At 44.5% G+C, this 15,792-nt stretch overlaps 1 protein-coding gene across 2 annotated transcripts; it reads right to left on the bottom strand.

Moving 5' to 3' along the window:
• Positions 1-297: 297 nt before the first annotated feature.
• KARS1 (lysyl-tRNA synthetase 1) lies at positions 298-15,781 on the bottom strand. Of its 2 annotated transcripts, XM_030297901.2 has the most exons (15): positions 15,622-15,781; positions 12,455-12,634; positions 10,660-10,819; positions 9,532-9,697; positions 6,620-6,713; positions 6,070-6,256; positions 5,859-5,984; positions 4,830-4,949; positions 3,641-3,803; positions 3,358-3,531; positions 3,114-3,199; positions 2,690-2,775; positions 1,919-2,045; positions 1,072-1,215; positions 298-583 (listed from the first exon to the last, which is right to left on the bottom strand). In XM_030297901.2, the coding sequence occupies exons 2-15, from the start codon at positions 12,598-12,600 to the stop codon at positions 485-487; spliced, it is 1,878 nt and encodes a 625-aa protein (XP_030153761.1). In that variant the 5' UTR covers positions 12,601-12,634; positions 15,622-15,781; the 3' UTR covers positions 298-484. The 2 variants fall into 2 exon arrangements, with proteins under 2 accessions (XP_030153761.1, XP_030153762.1); XM_030297902.2 differs by lacking the exon at positions 12,455-12,634 and having other exon boundaries at positions 15,622-15,763.
• Between the last annotated feature and the right edge of the window lie 11 nt (positions 15,782-15,792).

Genomic DNA, 15,792 nt, shown 5'->3' with positions numbered 1-15,792 from the left:
CACCTCTTTCTAGAATAGCACCTCTGTCCCCTTACCCCCCTTTCTTCTTAGTATTTACCAGAAATACATATTTTTATTTAGTTGCCCTCAACCCCTAAAAAAAGAATGAAATTTCCACCAAAGCAGGGACTTGCCTTTTGTTCACTGCTGTGTCCTTAATCCCTTAGAAAAATGCCTGGTACTGAGCAGATATTAACATAAACTTGAATGAATAAAGTGATATAATGCTAACCATGCACTAGGCCAGCTGTCTGAGTAAAAGCTGACATTCCATGGTAAATAGTCAGGAGACAAGAGTAGAGACAAATGGTTTATTTGGGAACAAGGAGTAAAAAGGAATTCTTAATTCCTCTTCTCTTGTCTGGCGGCCCAACTGAACGGTGATCGTCAAATGGACAGCAACACACAAAAATTCCCCTGCAGTCCTTGATCTTGTGCAGAAACGCAGAGAAGCCTGAGTTACACAACTTGCAATTATTATTTTCTAGACAGAAGGACCAGTTGTTGTACTTTCTGATGTATCCGTGGTGGCTCCACTCTCTTTCTTGTCTTCGGGCTTCATGGCAGGAAACAGAAGTACTTCCTACAGGAGAGAAAATCACTTTGAAGGAAGAAGCACGCTCTTTTTCACAGCCATCCACCCATTCCTTTTGCTTCTGGTTACTGTTGCCACCCAAATCCAGAGATCTGTGCTGGTATTTCAACTTAGAAGATAAAAAAGAATGAGTGAACACAGAGTTCTCTTAAAATAGGATTTCCCTATCTGCAAAAATGAGATAACGATAGTTTCTCTACCTCGTAGGGCTGACTTAAGTGAAATGACATAATGGCTGCAGAGGGCCTGGTGTGTTCCTTGGATCCTCAAGAAATGCAAACAATGAGTATTCCTTCTGCCTCAGGTAGAAAAAAACCCAAATCTCATAATGTCAGATCCTCTGGTCGTCATCCTGTAGAGTCATGTATAACTGCTCTGCCTGAAGCCCTTCCTTTGCTCTCCAGGCCCACCACGCCTTGCCCCTGAGAGCAGAGCTCCTGCAGGGCAGTGGGTGTGGCAGGAAGACCACTACGTACCTTGATGTTATTAGAATCTGTGAGAAACATAGTGACGCGGTCGATGCCCATGCCCCAGCCAGCTGTGGGGGGCAGCCCGTATTCCAGGGCAGTGCAGAAGTTCTCATCTATGAACATGGCCTCATCGTCGCCAGCGGCCTTGGCCTAAAAGAGAACCAAACAATGACACTGTCTCAGGACACGCTGTCTCTGTGTCTAAGTAAGCACGTTAACACGTTTAGAGGGATGACCATTCCAGGAATGCTCTGGAAACCAAGCACTTGTTGGGAACTGGTTTCCCAGTAACTTCAGGATGGACCCGTTTCTTTCAAAGACCCGGTCAAGTCTGGCGATCCCCACTTCAGAACACAAGCGCATTTCTCTGTGAAATGAAAACACCTCCACTGTCCCGGACAACTTGGTGAGTCCAAGGAGACTGATTTTCAGAGACTAAGGATTCCTAAGAGTCTTTCCCTCATTTCCTGAAACCAGCCATCACAGGCAGCCTGTGAGGGCTTGATCTTCGTTAATCTATCTGCCTCTTATCCCCAACCCACCTTAATAAATGTACCATCTAAGAAAAATTATGTTCTTTTTACGCAAACGTATTTTCAAGGCAAGTATCACACTCCTCACACAGACACTATCATGTCTAAGCTCCTATGTGGAAATTCTAAGGCCCAAACTAGTCAAGTTCTCCATCTTGAAATATGACCTCCTCTTGTGAAGCCTGTGGCTTTATCCTTCATTTCTGTTGAAGTCATTAAGAGATGCAGACAGTAACACAGACCAGAGTTAAGGTTGATATTTTCTAGTGAGTGGGCACCTGATGAAGTAAATGCCTTTGACTCGCACTCTCCTTCCTTACCTTGGCCTGTTCTTCAAAGAGCTGCCGCTGCCGCACAGGGTCATTCAGCTCGGTGTAGGCATTGCAGATTTCCTTTTTCATGACAAATAGCTCAAAGCGCTCAGTGAGACCCTCCTTAGAGCGGTGCCTGGAGATAGGAGACCAAAGGAGAGGCTGAACATACAGGTTCTCTAACAACATCTGGTACAAACACAAGAGTTCCTGGATTCTAGTTGACTCAAACTGTTACGGATGAGACCCGAAGCCTGTATGCACTCTAGCACCAAACCATTTGGTGCAACGGTGAGGAGGGTTAGACACAAGGAAGCTTTAGTCATCCTCACAACACACGTGGGTGGTAAATGGTTACACTGAACCATACCTCCTGAATTCATGGCCTTCTGTGCCTTGTCACACCGACTCTGGGCTGCCCATATGACTTGCTTTGGACAATGGGACATCAGCAGAGGCTTGATACGTGTTTGCACACTGGGGTTTATTCTTTTGGAACCCTTCCTCCTGGACCCCGGCCACTATGTAAGGAAGCTCAGGCTATGCTGCCCCAGACAGAGGCTAGCTACATTTAGAAGCCCTGGAGGAACAAGAACCCAGTGGAGGAGAAAGAAGGTGCCCGAGTTCCCAGTTACAGCTGCTTGGGTTACCCTACCACTTTGTAGAGCAGAAAGACTACCCAGTGAGCCCACAAAATCTTGAGAACTGTTGTTTTATGCCACCAAAACTCTGAGATTGTTATGTAGCAACAGGTAACTGGGAAACCACATTGTATCTTACCATTTAGCCAAAGGGCTCATTATCTGCGGGTGATCACAGATGAACGTAGGATTGATGCATGTTGTTTCCAGGAACTCCCCGACAAGCTTAAGGAGAAAGCAAAGCAGAGCTACAGATCCCTTCTGATGGCATTTTGATTGTTCCAGTCCTGGCAGAAGGACTCTGCTCCTACCCACTACCGGATGCTACAAGGGTTTATCATAAGTCTCTCCATGGCTGGTAAGGTTTGACTGAGATTATGTAACTACTCGGTATAGAGCTTAGAACAGCAGTTCAAAACTGGTTAATTCTCTTATTTCTCTCATTAGGGTTTTCCTGTGAGGCTGTGTAAGTTAGTTCTCCACAGTGGAGTTCACCTTCCCAGGGAGCAGGGGGCTGGTTACCACTGGATGAGGGCATGTACTCAAAGAGCACGGTCTGTCACCTTATCAAGGAGTCTGGCAGTGGTCCGAGGTGGAGGGCATTCAACAGCTCTTGCCACGCAGATATCGTCAAGGATTTTACGAGTTTCTGTAATACAAATGTACAAGTCAGGACAGAAGAATCACATTACCCCAGTAAAAAAAATGTATGAAAAGAATAGTGTGGGAAAATTCTAGCCCTGATCTCATCTAATTCAAAGCTGAAGAGAAAGGAGGGCCATTCAGTGGAGGAGTGCATCACTTTACCTTCGGTCTCAAAGAGCCTGGTTTCTGGCAGCTTCACCCCCAAGGCCTTCTCAAGTTCTTCAACCATGCTGATTCTCCGGAAGGGTGGGGTGAAGTCAATCTCATGGGCTTGGCCCTCCGGGCCATCTGGATGGTAGGTGATCTTGTAACTGCCTGTAATATGCTTCACCATCCCTGGGAAAGAAATCTACCATTTGAAAAGGACCAACAAGAAGTCCTCCTACAAGCAGCACACCAGCCCTTCAGACACATGTGAAAGACAAAAGGGAATAGGAGAGGTCACCTGAAATCATCTTCTCCGTGATTTCCATGAGATCGTGATAGTCTGCATAGGCCATGTAGAACTCGCAGGTGGTGAACTCAGGATTGTGAGTCAAATCAATTCCTTCATTCCGGAACTGACGTCCAATTTCATAAACCCGGTCGATGCCACCAACCACCAGGATCTAACAACACATGGCCAAGGTCATGGCAGCTAATCTCAATGACTCTGGAAAGTTTCCGTCTACAAAACTAATTTGGTTTTCATAGCTGAGGCATGTTTTCAGATCTCTACCCAAATGTCGAACACCCTACTCTCTTTAGACCCTCGTAGTGGATAGTCATCATTCGTTTTGGCTGCCCAGGACCTCTGAATACTCTTCCTTTGTCAGGACAGCACCCCATCTTGTGAGTGTGAGCCTCCCCAAGAAAGAGGCCTCTCTTGGGGTTAGGATGCAGGCATGTGACTCAAGCTCCCCACCAGTCAGACATGCCCATGCAACTTCTAAATGCTACTGAAAGAAGATGTAGGTATTGCAGAATTCCTCCTGGAGAAGGGGGCCAGAGATATCTAGCTTTTAGAGGTAGTAACTGCAGAGGTCCTAATGGATAGCACTGCGGTTCTGAGCTGCGTTAGCTGTCCCAAGTAGAAAAATCTGGGCTCTCCATGGGAAGAGCCCAGATGGACCTGAGAATCATTCCTAGTCCTGTGGTCTCCGAGCCTGATTCTCTGATCCTCCTGGGACTGTGAGCTTCCTTATGTATTTGAATACATTTTTCTTGTGCCTAAACTAGTTACACCAGGTTCTGTTGTCTGCAACTAAGAACCTTGAATGACAGTCTCTGGTATTTACTCTGGTGACTTATAAATCTTTATTTCCAATTTTTGGACAGATATCAAGCTTTCTAGAAAAGGCTAAAATCAGACATAATTTAAGGAAGACAATAAACCTAAAATATTATGAGAACCAAGGCAGGTTAGGAGGAGCTATACACCTAAGAAAGACAATCCCTTTGCCCTCTGACCTGCAATGCTCTACTGATCCTGTAGAGAATTTCCAGAAGTGTTAACGCTCACAGGCATGCCAAATTAGAATACTCTCCTGGCTGTTCTACTCTTTTTGTTCCTTTTATTTCTAACTACATCTATCTAGACAATGGATTTCCGGCCTCTGTTTCTCCCAGGAACAGGGCATCTTCTTACTTATTACCTTATGGTAGAGTTCTGGAGCAATTCTCATGTATAAATTCATGTCCAGCTCATTGTGGTATGTGATGAAAGGCTTGGCCACAGCTCCCCCTGGGATGATGTTCATCATGGGAGTTTCAATCTAAAAGACAGGGAGATACACTGAGTCCTCAGACAGAGGTCCGCAAACCAGAGGCCTTGGAGGTAGCTCATGTTGTGCATGGATATAGTTTAGCCGGTTATATCCCTAAGTGAAATTTAAGTTTAACAGTAATGTGCAAGTGCTTGACAAAAGAAGTAGAGATGTCCTGATTTTCTAGAAGTGTCTCAATTTCCATTAATACCAAACACCATTAACACAGTACCATAAACTTCCACAAGTTATAAATTATATTTTAATAAACACTGTAAGTTGAACTGTTTATGTTCTTTGAATTAGTTATAGACATGCAAAAAGGTCCAACGTCTATGGGGGGGGGTAGGAAACAGCAGATCCGTCAGAATACAAGTAGTGTGACCTCATTTATGTTTAAAACAAAAATTAAAACGCTTCCAAAATGTTTACACACATACCTCATGTAGTACATGCTCAGTATGTAGTTATATATGCATAGCAACTGGTGTGGAACGTTATGTATCAAACTCAAGTTTGGGGAAGAAAGTGAGTTGGGTGATACAAAAGGGGACTTTCAGTTTTGCTTCTGTTTCTTTGAATTTGTTTTACACGTGTACTTACCTTTCTTCATATAATTAAAAGGTTTTTTTTTTCTTAATGTTACAAAAAAGCAAAATGAGTTGGTAACTCAATGAACATGACATCATTAGTAGGTAGACAGCCCTACACTTTGTCCATTATCTTAGAATTCAAATCCTGCCTTCCTCATCAGGGCACTAAAAAAACAAGGTGGGACAAAGACACTGGCCATCAAAGGGACTTTTCGCTAAACATGAATAGTATGGATACAGGACATGGAAAAGGGAAGAGAAGGAATAGTAAGAGGCAGGCATAGCAAGGCAGCTAGCTCATCGTGACAGGTAAGAACTCTCTCACCTCCAGGAATCCTAGCTCATCCAAGAAACTCCTTATATATGTTATGATCTTAGAGCGGATGATAAACTTCTGCCTCACGAAGTCATTCAGGATCAAGTCCAAGTATCTCTGACGATATCGTGTTTCCTAAAGCAAAAGCAACAGACAGAAATCATTGCCAAGTCTAATTCAACGCTATGACAGACCACAGCGAGGAGGCCACAGAGCTTACCTTGTCTTTGAGGCCAAAGTGGAGGTGAGGTAACATATGCAAACACGGCGACAGCAGTGTGATCTCATAGGGAATGATGCTCAGCTCACCCTTCTTGGTCTTCCCAGGATTCCCCTGAACTCCAATTATGTCTCCCCGACGCAGTTTGTTATTGATATGGATAAATTCTTCTTCTGATTTGTAATTCCTGAGTGAAAGAAAACCGTACTTCAGTGTTTGATATTCCGAATTAAAACCAACCACTGGTTTAGCTTTTAAAACTGCCCTCTGGAATCCTCACTAAACTGCTGGTGCAAATAAAAACCCGGGAAGAATCTAGACTCTTTTGTCAACTGCTGGAGTGTTATCTTTTACCTGTAACTGCCGCACAACCTGAGGGCAGTTGTTATTCTCTAGGTGACCAAATGACCTTTTTATTCTCTTTTCAGCCTTACCCAACCATAACCAGCTTTTAACTTTAAATGCCAATGAGAAAGGAAGATCACGTGGTCCCCAACCATGTCGCCCTGGGTCAATCCAGAAAGGCCCACAACGTGGTATTTCTACATACCTGGAATTGGCCATGACTTGCAACTTGACCCCCTCTCCTCGAAGGTCATAGAAGATGAGCTTTCCCCCAGAAGCTCTTTTGGCGTGTATCCTACCTAGAAAAAGTACAACAAAAACACTGATAGAACGAGAAGCCATTTTGTGGTACCAGTGCCCAAAAAGTTCCCTCTGCAATGTTTACATCTAGGTAGAATGTCCCATCAACATAGACGAGAACAATTCGATTTTAGCCCAAGACTTAAGCCCAGTCTTTTCCTTCATGACAAAAATCTTACTTAAACCAGTTAAAGAAGTGCAGCAAGGCCTGGCTTTAAAGTTGTTTACTGGACTCCCGGAAAACGGCAGCGCTGGTGGCAGCATAGTTTTCAGCTCTACCTCAATCCTCCCATTAAAATAAAAAGCACAACTACACAGGTAAGGCCAAAAAGCTATGGACAACATTTACAACAAAATTATGTGGGAGGATACTCCCAAGAATCCCCAAACACAAGCAGTGGGGCAAACCACCAAAGATCCCCATATGGGAGAAAGCTGTAGGGGAGCCTCTGTGGGGTGTCTGCCGAGTCTGAGAACTGGAAATCTCCAAATCGGCCATAGGTAGTCACTGGAAAACGTGGCAGCTAACTGGAGGACAGCAGCTGAACCCAGGAGGGGATGTGCCCACTGCCACGTGGGTGAGTAGAGGGAGTTGGGGCTGCATAAGGTCTAAAGGGGCTGAAGCCCTTCAGCATAGCCCCAGGAATATTCTTAATTTACTAACAAGGGCTCCCTTCTAGGACAAGGCCCCATAAAACGGGAAAAGACCAGGAAACCACAAAGGGGTCCGACAAAAGTGAGGAAGGGGAAGAGAGCCTTGGTATCTCAGAAAGCAAGCTGCTGTAATTCTGAACACTTCACAAAAACAACAGAAAAGGTAGCTCAGTGAAGCTGGAAAAGCTATTTGAATCAAGCTTCCTTTAACACTGAGGAAAACTAGAGGCCTGGGTGGCTCAGTCAGTTAAGTGCCTGACTTCGCTCAGGTCATGATCTCACAGTCTGTGGGTTCAAGCCCCGCATCAGGCTCTGTGCTGACAGGTCAGAGCCTGGAGCCTGCTTCGGATTCTGTGTCTCCCTCTCTCTGCTCCTCCCCCACTCACACTCTGTCTCTCTCTCAAAAATAAACATTAAAAAAGAAAACATTGAGGAAAACTAATTTCACATAAAAATAAGCAACATAAAAGTATTGAGATCAAATACCAGTTGCTAAATAAAAAAGCACTCAGGAAGGACATGCCCAGAAAAAACAAAAATTCCATTTCACAGTAAGTTGAATGACATTAAGAAAATGCCATGAGGGGCGCCTGGGTGGCTCAGTCGGTTAAGCGTCCAACTTCAGCCAGGTCACGATCTCGCGGTCCGTGAGTTCGAGCCCCGCGTCGGGCTCTGGGCTGATGGCTCAGAGCCTGGAGCCTGCTTCCGATTCTGTGTCTCCCTCTCTCTCTGCCCCTCCCCCGTTCATGCTCTGTCTCTCTCTGTCTCAAAAATAAATAAATGTTAAAAAAAAAAAAAAATGCCATGAAACAAAAATACCCACATTAGAATCATTGAAACTAAGAAATGAGGTGACACATGAAAAAAATCAGAAATAAAGTAAAAAACCATTTCAGGAATGAAGACTGAACTAAAAGAAAATAAGAGTGAATACAGAAATGCTTTCAGAGAAACCCAGAGGGAAGAAAGACAAAATTTAAACATCAAAGTGTAAAGAAAAAGGTACAAAAGGTTTGAGAAAAAAGTGACATATTGAAAATCCACCATATGAATAAAAGGAGTCTCAAAAGAAAACCAAAGAAATAATATATTCAAGGGGTGCCTGGGTGACTCAGTCGGTTGAGTGTCCACGTCTTGATTTCAACTCAGGTCATGATCCCAGTGTCCTGGGAACGAGCCCCGCCTTGGGCTCCAAGCTGAGTGCGGAGCCTGCTTGAGATAGTCTTTCTCTCCCTCCCCCCCTCCCTCTGCTCCTTTCTCCTGCTCCTGTGCTTGCTCTCCCTCCCAAATTAACAAAAAAAAAAAAAAAAAAAAAAAAAAAAAAAAAAAAAAAAAAAAAAAAAAAAAAAAAAAAAAAAAAATTATATTGAAGAAAAATTTCCTAAAAAACTTGAAAACACATTTTTAAAGGGCACTCTGTACCTGAGAATGTAGACTCAGAGCAACTAACATCAAGACATATTTTAGTAGAATTACTGAACTTTAAGCTTTGGGCATTTAGGTACTGGCAGAGGTTCTCTCTGGGTAGTGGGATTATGGGTAATTCACTTCCTCTCTGCTTCCTAGAACGTCCCAAATTTTCTACAATTAGTAGTTTTATTATTTTTGGGGGGCAAATAAAGACAGATTTTTTAAAGTAACCTCTAAGCCCAATGTGGGGCTTGAACCCATGATCCTGAGATCAAGAGTTTCGTGCTGTATGGACTGAGCCAACCAGGTGGCCCAGGTTTTTTGTTTTTTTTTAATTAAGGAAAAGATCCTGTGCAAGATGCTAGAACTCCAAAATAACAATGTTCTAAAAATACAGTCCCGGTGCAAAACTTCTTAGGCCACAGGTGGGAATTTTTAGGAACACGGGGTTGTGGCTCCCACTGGTAAGGGGACGTCCTCATAAAGGACGATGAAGTAGCAGCGGCATCAGGTCAGGAGTTCCCCTCAGAGAATGCCCCCTCCTCTGCTGCATCACCTCGTCTGGAACACAATCTCGTGTCTCGGGGCTGCTCTACTTCTTTCTGTGAATGGATATACTTGCACCGTCCCTCGTGAAGTAGGAGCCTGCGACACAGGCTACTTGAAAGCAAGACCAACCCAGAACTTTCTTTGTGCTGCTGCAGCGGCCTGTCTGCTGTGAGAGCTCAGCATACTGCCAGGGAATCCTCCTACCTGCCACCTTTAAGGTGATGTCAGTTAGGTGGTCCCCAGGCTGCAGGTGACTGTATTCTTGGATAAAATGAGTCAGCGAGATGTCTACGTGGAACTTGTGTGGATACGGGTCTTCCCCACTGATCTTCAGTTGGTGGACTGCTTGGCTGCGGATCTTGAAGTATTGCTATTAACAAAAAAAAAAAAAAAAAAAAAAAAAGAGCCTCTGAGAAATGGAACCTGACTGATCAGACCAGTGGCCCACCTAGCAGAGTACCGTATTTTGCCCCAGAGTGGCTCCAATACAGTGAGGTCTCCTTAACTGAGCCCTCCACACCTTTGAAATCCCAAGATGGGAGTGAGATTTGCACTTAAAATATGCACAGTGGCTAAATCCATAGGTGGAAACGAAGGCCAGAATTCCAAAATGCAAGATTCAATGAAAAGGAAAATGGGAATTCTGCCTAAAATACTAAGTTTAATTTGTACAGGTGGCCTTGGTTGCCACTTTTGCGGATGCATCTGCACAGTGAGTTACTTACCTTTTTTCCTCCCTTCCTACCCCTGGCTACATGTCAGACTTTTCCCCAAGACAAGACTCTGGGGCCTGGAGGATGTAAAAAAGGAACACCTTTTCTGATGCAACCACTCAACTCTGCTGTTGTAGTGTGAAAATAACCTTAGACATATAAAAAAAATGGGCATGGTTGTGCTCCAATACAATTTTCAAAACCAGGGAGGACAGATGAGATTAAAAGCAAGGAAAGGTGGATCCGGTCTATGGACTAAAATTTGTGAATCTCTGGCCCAGAGTAAACCCTAGTCAATCTTTACGGAGATACCTTTTCTGGATTTGTTATGAGGCGCAGCTAGTTTCAGGGAAGAATAATCAGTCACTTGGAAGTACTGATTCTCCCAACCACCTACTGGGAGTTGATTAGAGAAATGCTCATTGCCTGTGCCTTTAACCAGACGTAGTGGCAGCTCCCTCCCACCGCCCCTTCCCCCAACCCATCTGCAGCAACCCAGGGTTCACAGCTTGTTTTCAGTTCCTATTTCTCTTCTTAGTCACTGGTCCCAAGGAATTTGCCTTAAGCTTCATCAGAAGCTTCCTCCTGCCCAGCCAGAGTGGTGGTCCAGGGGACTCACATTTGGGTCCAGACTCTCCTCCTCGGCACCCACACCATTGTCAGTGGTGTGGTTGGTGGCGGCAGTGGTGGCCTGGCTTAGTTGTTTTTCACTGAGCTCCTTCTGCTTGGCTTCCTTCTCTGCAATTTTCTTCTCAGCTTTCAGGCGTCTCTTTAGCTCACTGTTGGCAAGATGCAAATGTTCAATGTGACAGATACCTGAAGAGTCCTCTACTATGTTCTGCCCCATAACCACGGATCAAAAATATGAACAGCCTGGGGGGAAATGCTCTTGCCTGGTGCTACACCTCCACTTCTAGTCTCTTAGTCAACTCTATACGTGAATGAAACAAAGGAAAAAGTAAGCTTAGAATAAAGGTGTGAAAGATCTTCCTCACCCTCTGCTTTCCAACATGAGATCCCAAACTAAAATCAGGATACCCCAGGACAAAGGAAAACCGAAGAGGCAACATGGTCTGGCTCTGTCTGCCACCCTTCCCTACACCTCTCCAAGGAGTGGGTTAGTCTGGGGTAGGTTAGGGTAACGGAGAGGTGGCTCTTCTGAGTTCAAGGAGACGCACCATTGACAATCCCTCCCTCAGCATTGGTCAGTGTATTAACAGTGACTCTCAGTGTTGATCTCCCCATCTACTGTAGCCGGACCTAAGAAAACAAATGGGGCAGAGCAGTGTACAAACCAGCATAGAGTAGGGGGTAATATAACATCCTTGGAGTCAGACTGCCTGGGACCTAATCCTGACATACCTACCTAGCAATTACATGACCTTGGGCACATGACCTCCCATTTGTAAAATGTAAATAACAGAGGACACTCCCCTCCCCAAATGTGAAGATTGTAATAATGTATGCAAAGATAGGACCTGCCCTTAGCATTTAGTTAACATGCAAATGAGAGCCATTCTAGGTATCCTTTACTGTCTTAAACCCTTTATTCTCTGCACCCAGGAAAGAAATCTTAGATTTGGATACACTGCTGGTCCAATCTCTCACTATCTACACTCTGATCTGAAATCTTGCTATCTGAACCCAGAAACCAAACAGGTTTGTGTAGAGGATATCCTCAGTATTCAAAAAGAATTGGTCATTCTTTCAAACCACCAATGTTAGCTGAATATTATATAATAACCATAGCAAATTATACCAAGTCATGCTTGTATATTATCTGGCTTTAGGGCACACTCTTAATTTTCAGTATGAATTTAGAGTGACTCAATCGAAAAAATAAATTGGTGATGTGAAATACTAATTTTTAAGAAAAGGGCTCTGAGGGCTTCAAAGTAGGCGTCTCTGGATGTAATCTGTCTTGTAACAGTTTTAAATACAATCATTCCAGAACTGTGTGCTAGGCTTACTGTGCTGTAATTCAGTCAGTAGGCATCAGAGCCTATTTGGTTCTTCCTGGCATTAACATAAAAAACCTGTTTTCCATTCAACTAGGAATGGAAATTAATCCTAAGGAAAATCAAATTAATCCTAAGGGAAATTCAAAAAGATCCTAGAGATAGAACAAAGACTAGAAACCAAATTAATCTCGGGAGCAAACCAAGTTCAGAAAGACAGGAAAGGGAACGTTTGTTCTCGGCACTGTTGTAGAATAAGATCCACAAGTCATCTCAAGAATTTAGAGTGAGAATCTGAATTTACTAAAGAGAAAAGGAGAAACCACTATTGGTTTTGGCAGTAGAGCTCTTTGTTTCCTTAGCAACAAGTGCAAAGAGTCAGAGGCTTAACAAATAAGGACCCAAGTAAGGAAGGATTTTTGCTCCCAGAGCAACAACGAAGGTAAGGGCACCAACCTTCTTTTATCAGAAAGTGGCTTGTCCTTGTGAAGCGCTGTGAAAGGAGCAAGTTGATACAGTCGCAGCTCCCTCTGCCCCCACTGTGCCCGGGAGGTTTGGCGCAGGGACCCCCTAACAAGCCTTACAGCAGCTTGCGTCAACATGGCAGAACACCCCGGAACTAATGATTACCACCACCTAACAGGAAACAGAGATGTGGTGTCAGATGGGACAAAACAGTACATATATACCCAACCAGCAGTCCTACTCTTTTGGGTAGGGGAGGTTGCATGACCTTTTAGTGTTCCACTGAAGACCCTCTTAACTGAGGACAACCCTGTAACTCACTGTGCTGCAACCGTAACTGACAACATTCTGTCCTTGCTATGGTAAAAAGGTGCATATCTGGGTTAAAACTCAGGAGTAAGGCAACCCATAGTTTAAAGGTAGAAATGATCACAACAACCTAGAAAATAGGAGACAGGACCTGAGGCGGTGTTTCCGAAGCCCCTGACATGTGGCTTCTCTCTCGGAGATTAAAAAACCCTGGTGACAAAGATGGCAATGGGAAGCACGTGAAATGTCACTATCAATTGCAAACTCTAGATGAAGCTAAAAGCAAGCCACACAAAAGCACCTCCGAGTCAAAGATAAGACTTAATTGAGCTCTAGGAACAAGGAGGAAAGGAGAATTTCAGGAAGGATCCTGGACTACAGTAATCTGACCTTTCACTTGGGAAGGAGTCACCTGGCAGGCAGCCTATCTCTTTTTAAACTTGAAGAAGATAACTGGCATAAAATGGTACTCATGAAGAGGCAGACCAAGGAAGTCCCAAGAACAATTAAGATACAGAAGGAAATGTTAATCGTTAAAAAAAATTCTTTCAGCCCATGGTCACTAGAGTTATATACGTTAACAGCAGATTTTCTTAGACAATGTGGGGAGGTAAGGTGCAGGCAGTGTAAAGAGCATGGGCTGTGGAGTTCTGGACTGGGTTTTAGATCTCTGCTCCAGAGCCTCGATCAGTGACAGACCACACTTTAGGAGTGCACACTTCAACGTATTCAGTCGCCCAGAGCCTCAGTTTATTAATTTGAAAAACAGACATTAATATTTTCTTTGCAAGGTTATTATTGAGATTAGACAGAAAGTTTGTATGGTTCTAGCATTATGTCTGACATATAGAAGTTGCTTTAAAAAGTAGTAGGGTGGGGGCACCTGGGTGGCTCAGTTTGTTGAGCAAGCTGGGGGTGGGGGTGGGGGGAGAACCAGCGACAAAGAGAGCCAGAGAATCCCAAGCAGGCTCCGTGCTGTCAGTATAGACCCCGAACTCAGGAACCGTGAAATCATGACCTGAGCCGAAATCAAGAGTTGGACACTTAACCAACGGAGCCACCCAGGTGCCCACCTCTTATGGTTTCCTTAAGAGATGTCTTTTCCCTAACTTACTTAATTCTAAGAATAAAGCACACAACATACATAACATACAAAACGTGTGTTAATCCACTCTTAAGGTTATTTTAAAAAAAAATTTTTTTTTTTTTTTAATTTTTTTTTCAACGTTTATTTATTTTTGGGACAGAGAGAGACAGAGCATGAACGGGGGAGGGGCAGAGAGAGAGGGAGACACAGAATCGGAAACAGGCTCCAGGCTCCGAGCCATCAGCCCAGAGCCTGACGCGGGGCTCGAACTCACGGACCGCGAGATCGTGACCTGGCTGAAGTCGGACGCTTAACCGACTGCGCCACCCAGGCGCCCCTAAAAAAATTTTTTTATTTAATTTTTTTTTCAACGTTTATTTATTTTTGGGACAGAGAGAGACACAGCATGAACGGGGGAGGGGCAGAGAGAGAGGGAGACACAGAATCGGAAACAGGCTCCAGGCTCTGAGCCATCAGCCCAGAGCCCGAAGCGGGGCTCGAACTCACGGACCGTGAGATCGTGACCTGGCTGAAGTCGGACACTTAACCGACTGCGCCACCCAGGCGCCCCTACTCTTAAGGTTATTGATAAGGCTTCCAGCCAACAGTTGGCTGTTAAATTTTGGGGGAGTCAAAGTTACACTCAAACTTTCCACTGTATGGTGGGTCAGTGCCCCAACCTCTGAGTTGCTCAAGGGTCAACTATATTTATGTAACAGATCAAAGTCGAATCAATTTTCCCAAAGGCAGAAGTCTGAGACCAGGTTCCAAAAATTTATAGACATGTGTATCCTACCTTCAGAAGGGTGCCATCAAACCATTAAATTTAATGTTTCCTTTCTCATTTTTCTTGAATATTTGAAGCATAAATCCAGAGACACAAAAAGAAAATTAATTTTTACTGGTTAAGGGCCTATTCCATCAGGATTCAGAAAAGAACGGAGCCCAAATGCGGTAAGGCAGCCATTATTTGTAATGAATTAACTTTTCTCCTGCCTCTGGAATAGTCTAGTTATGCCCCTCCTTGGGAGTACTGAAAAAACAAATCATTGCTGGTGTTCTGTGCTTCAACTGAAGAACCCTGCTTGAGAGGGTATACATCCAGGAATATAAAACATAGCCAGTTAAAGGGCGGCTAGTCTTGATACATTCATATTTATCTTCACACACCAAGGATTTGAGTGGGTAACTAAGATCTATCCAGCAGGGCTTGAAAGTGCCACCTAGTAGACTGGTGGACTCATATTCTATTACTGGACATCGGTCATTCACTCAATACTCACAGATCCTTTAAATAATCCACATATTTAGGTGCACAATACAGTTTTAGAAATGATCCATTTAATACTTAAGATTCAGAAAAGCCGAGGTGAGGCCAAGGAAAATTTCAAGGTCTTCCCGAAAAGCTCGGGTATTTAACTTCCTTGCAATGGTAGCGAGGCGTGGCTCGGCAATAAAAGAAAGCATTTTTTTTTTCCAGAAGGAGGTAAAGGAAGGAGTAAATTTCGTTTTTCTGTAGTCAATTCTCATTTTTCTGTATACCCTAACTCCAGGAATGCGACGATAGGACTCCGCCAGAGCCGGGCCCCGGAGCAACCTGGGGAATGTAGTTTCGCGGTTTAGCGGCTACGTCCGGCGTGTCCAGACCCACGAGAACCGGCAGGGAGGCCATAGGCACAGCCGCCTCGGCCGGAGCCTCGAGGCGCATCCTAGCCCGGACTGTCCGGGCGCAAAGACCTTAAAGACTCACGGCGACACTTACTTTTTGCTCAGTTTTGGCTCGCTGCCGTCCACTTTCACCTCAGCCCCCTGCACCGCAGCCATCTTTCCCGAGGGCCCGACCTAAAAGGGACGAGGGTCGCACAGCAATTTCCAGGTCACGGCCGGAATCTCCGCCTCTTCCTAGAGGAGGGGGCGGGCGCTCTTCGCGCGC

Source organism: Lynx canadensis, chromosome E2 (genome assembly GCF_007474595.2).
Source record: "Lynx canadensis isolate LIC74 chromosome E2, mLynCan4.pri.v2, whole genome shotgun sequence".
NCBI lineage: Eukaryota > Metazoa > Chordata > Mammalia > Carnivora > Felidae > Lynx > Lynx canadensis.
This window is presented reverse-complemented; position numbering and strand designations above follow the sequence as displayed.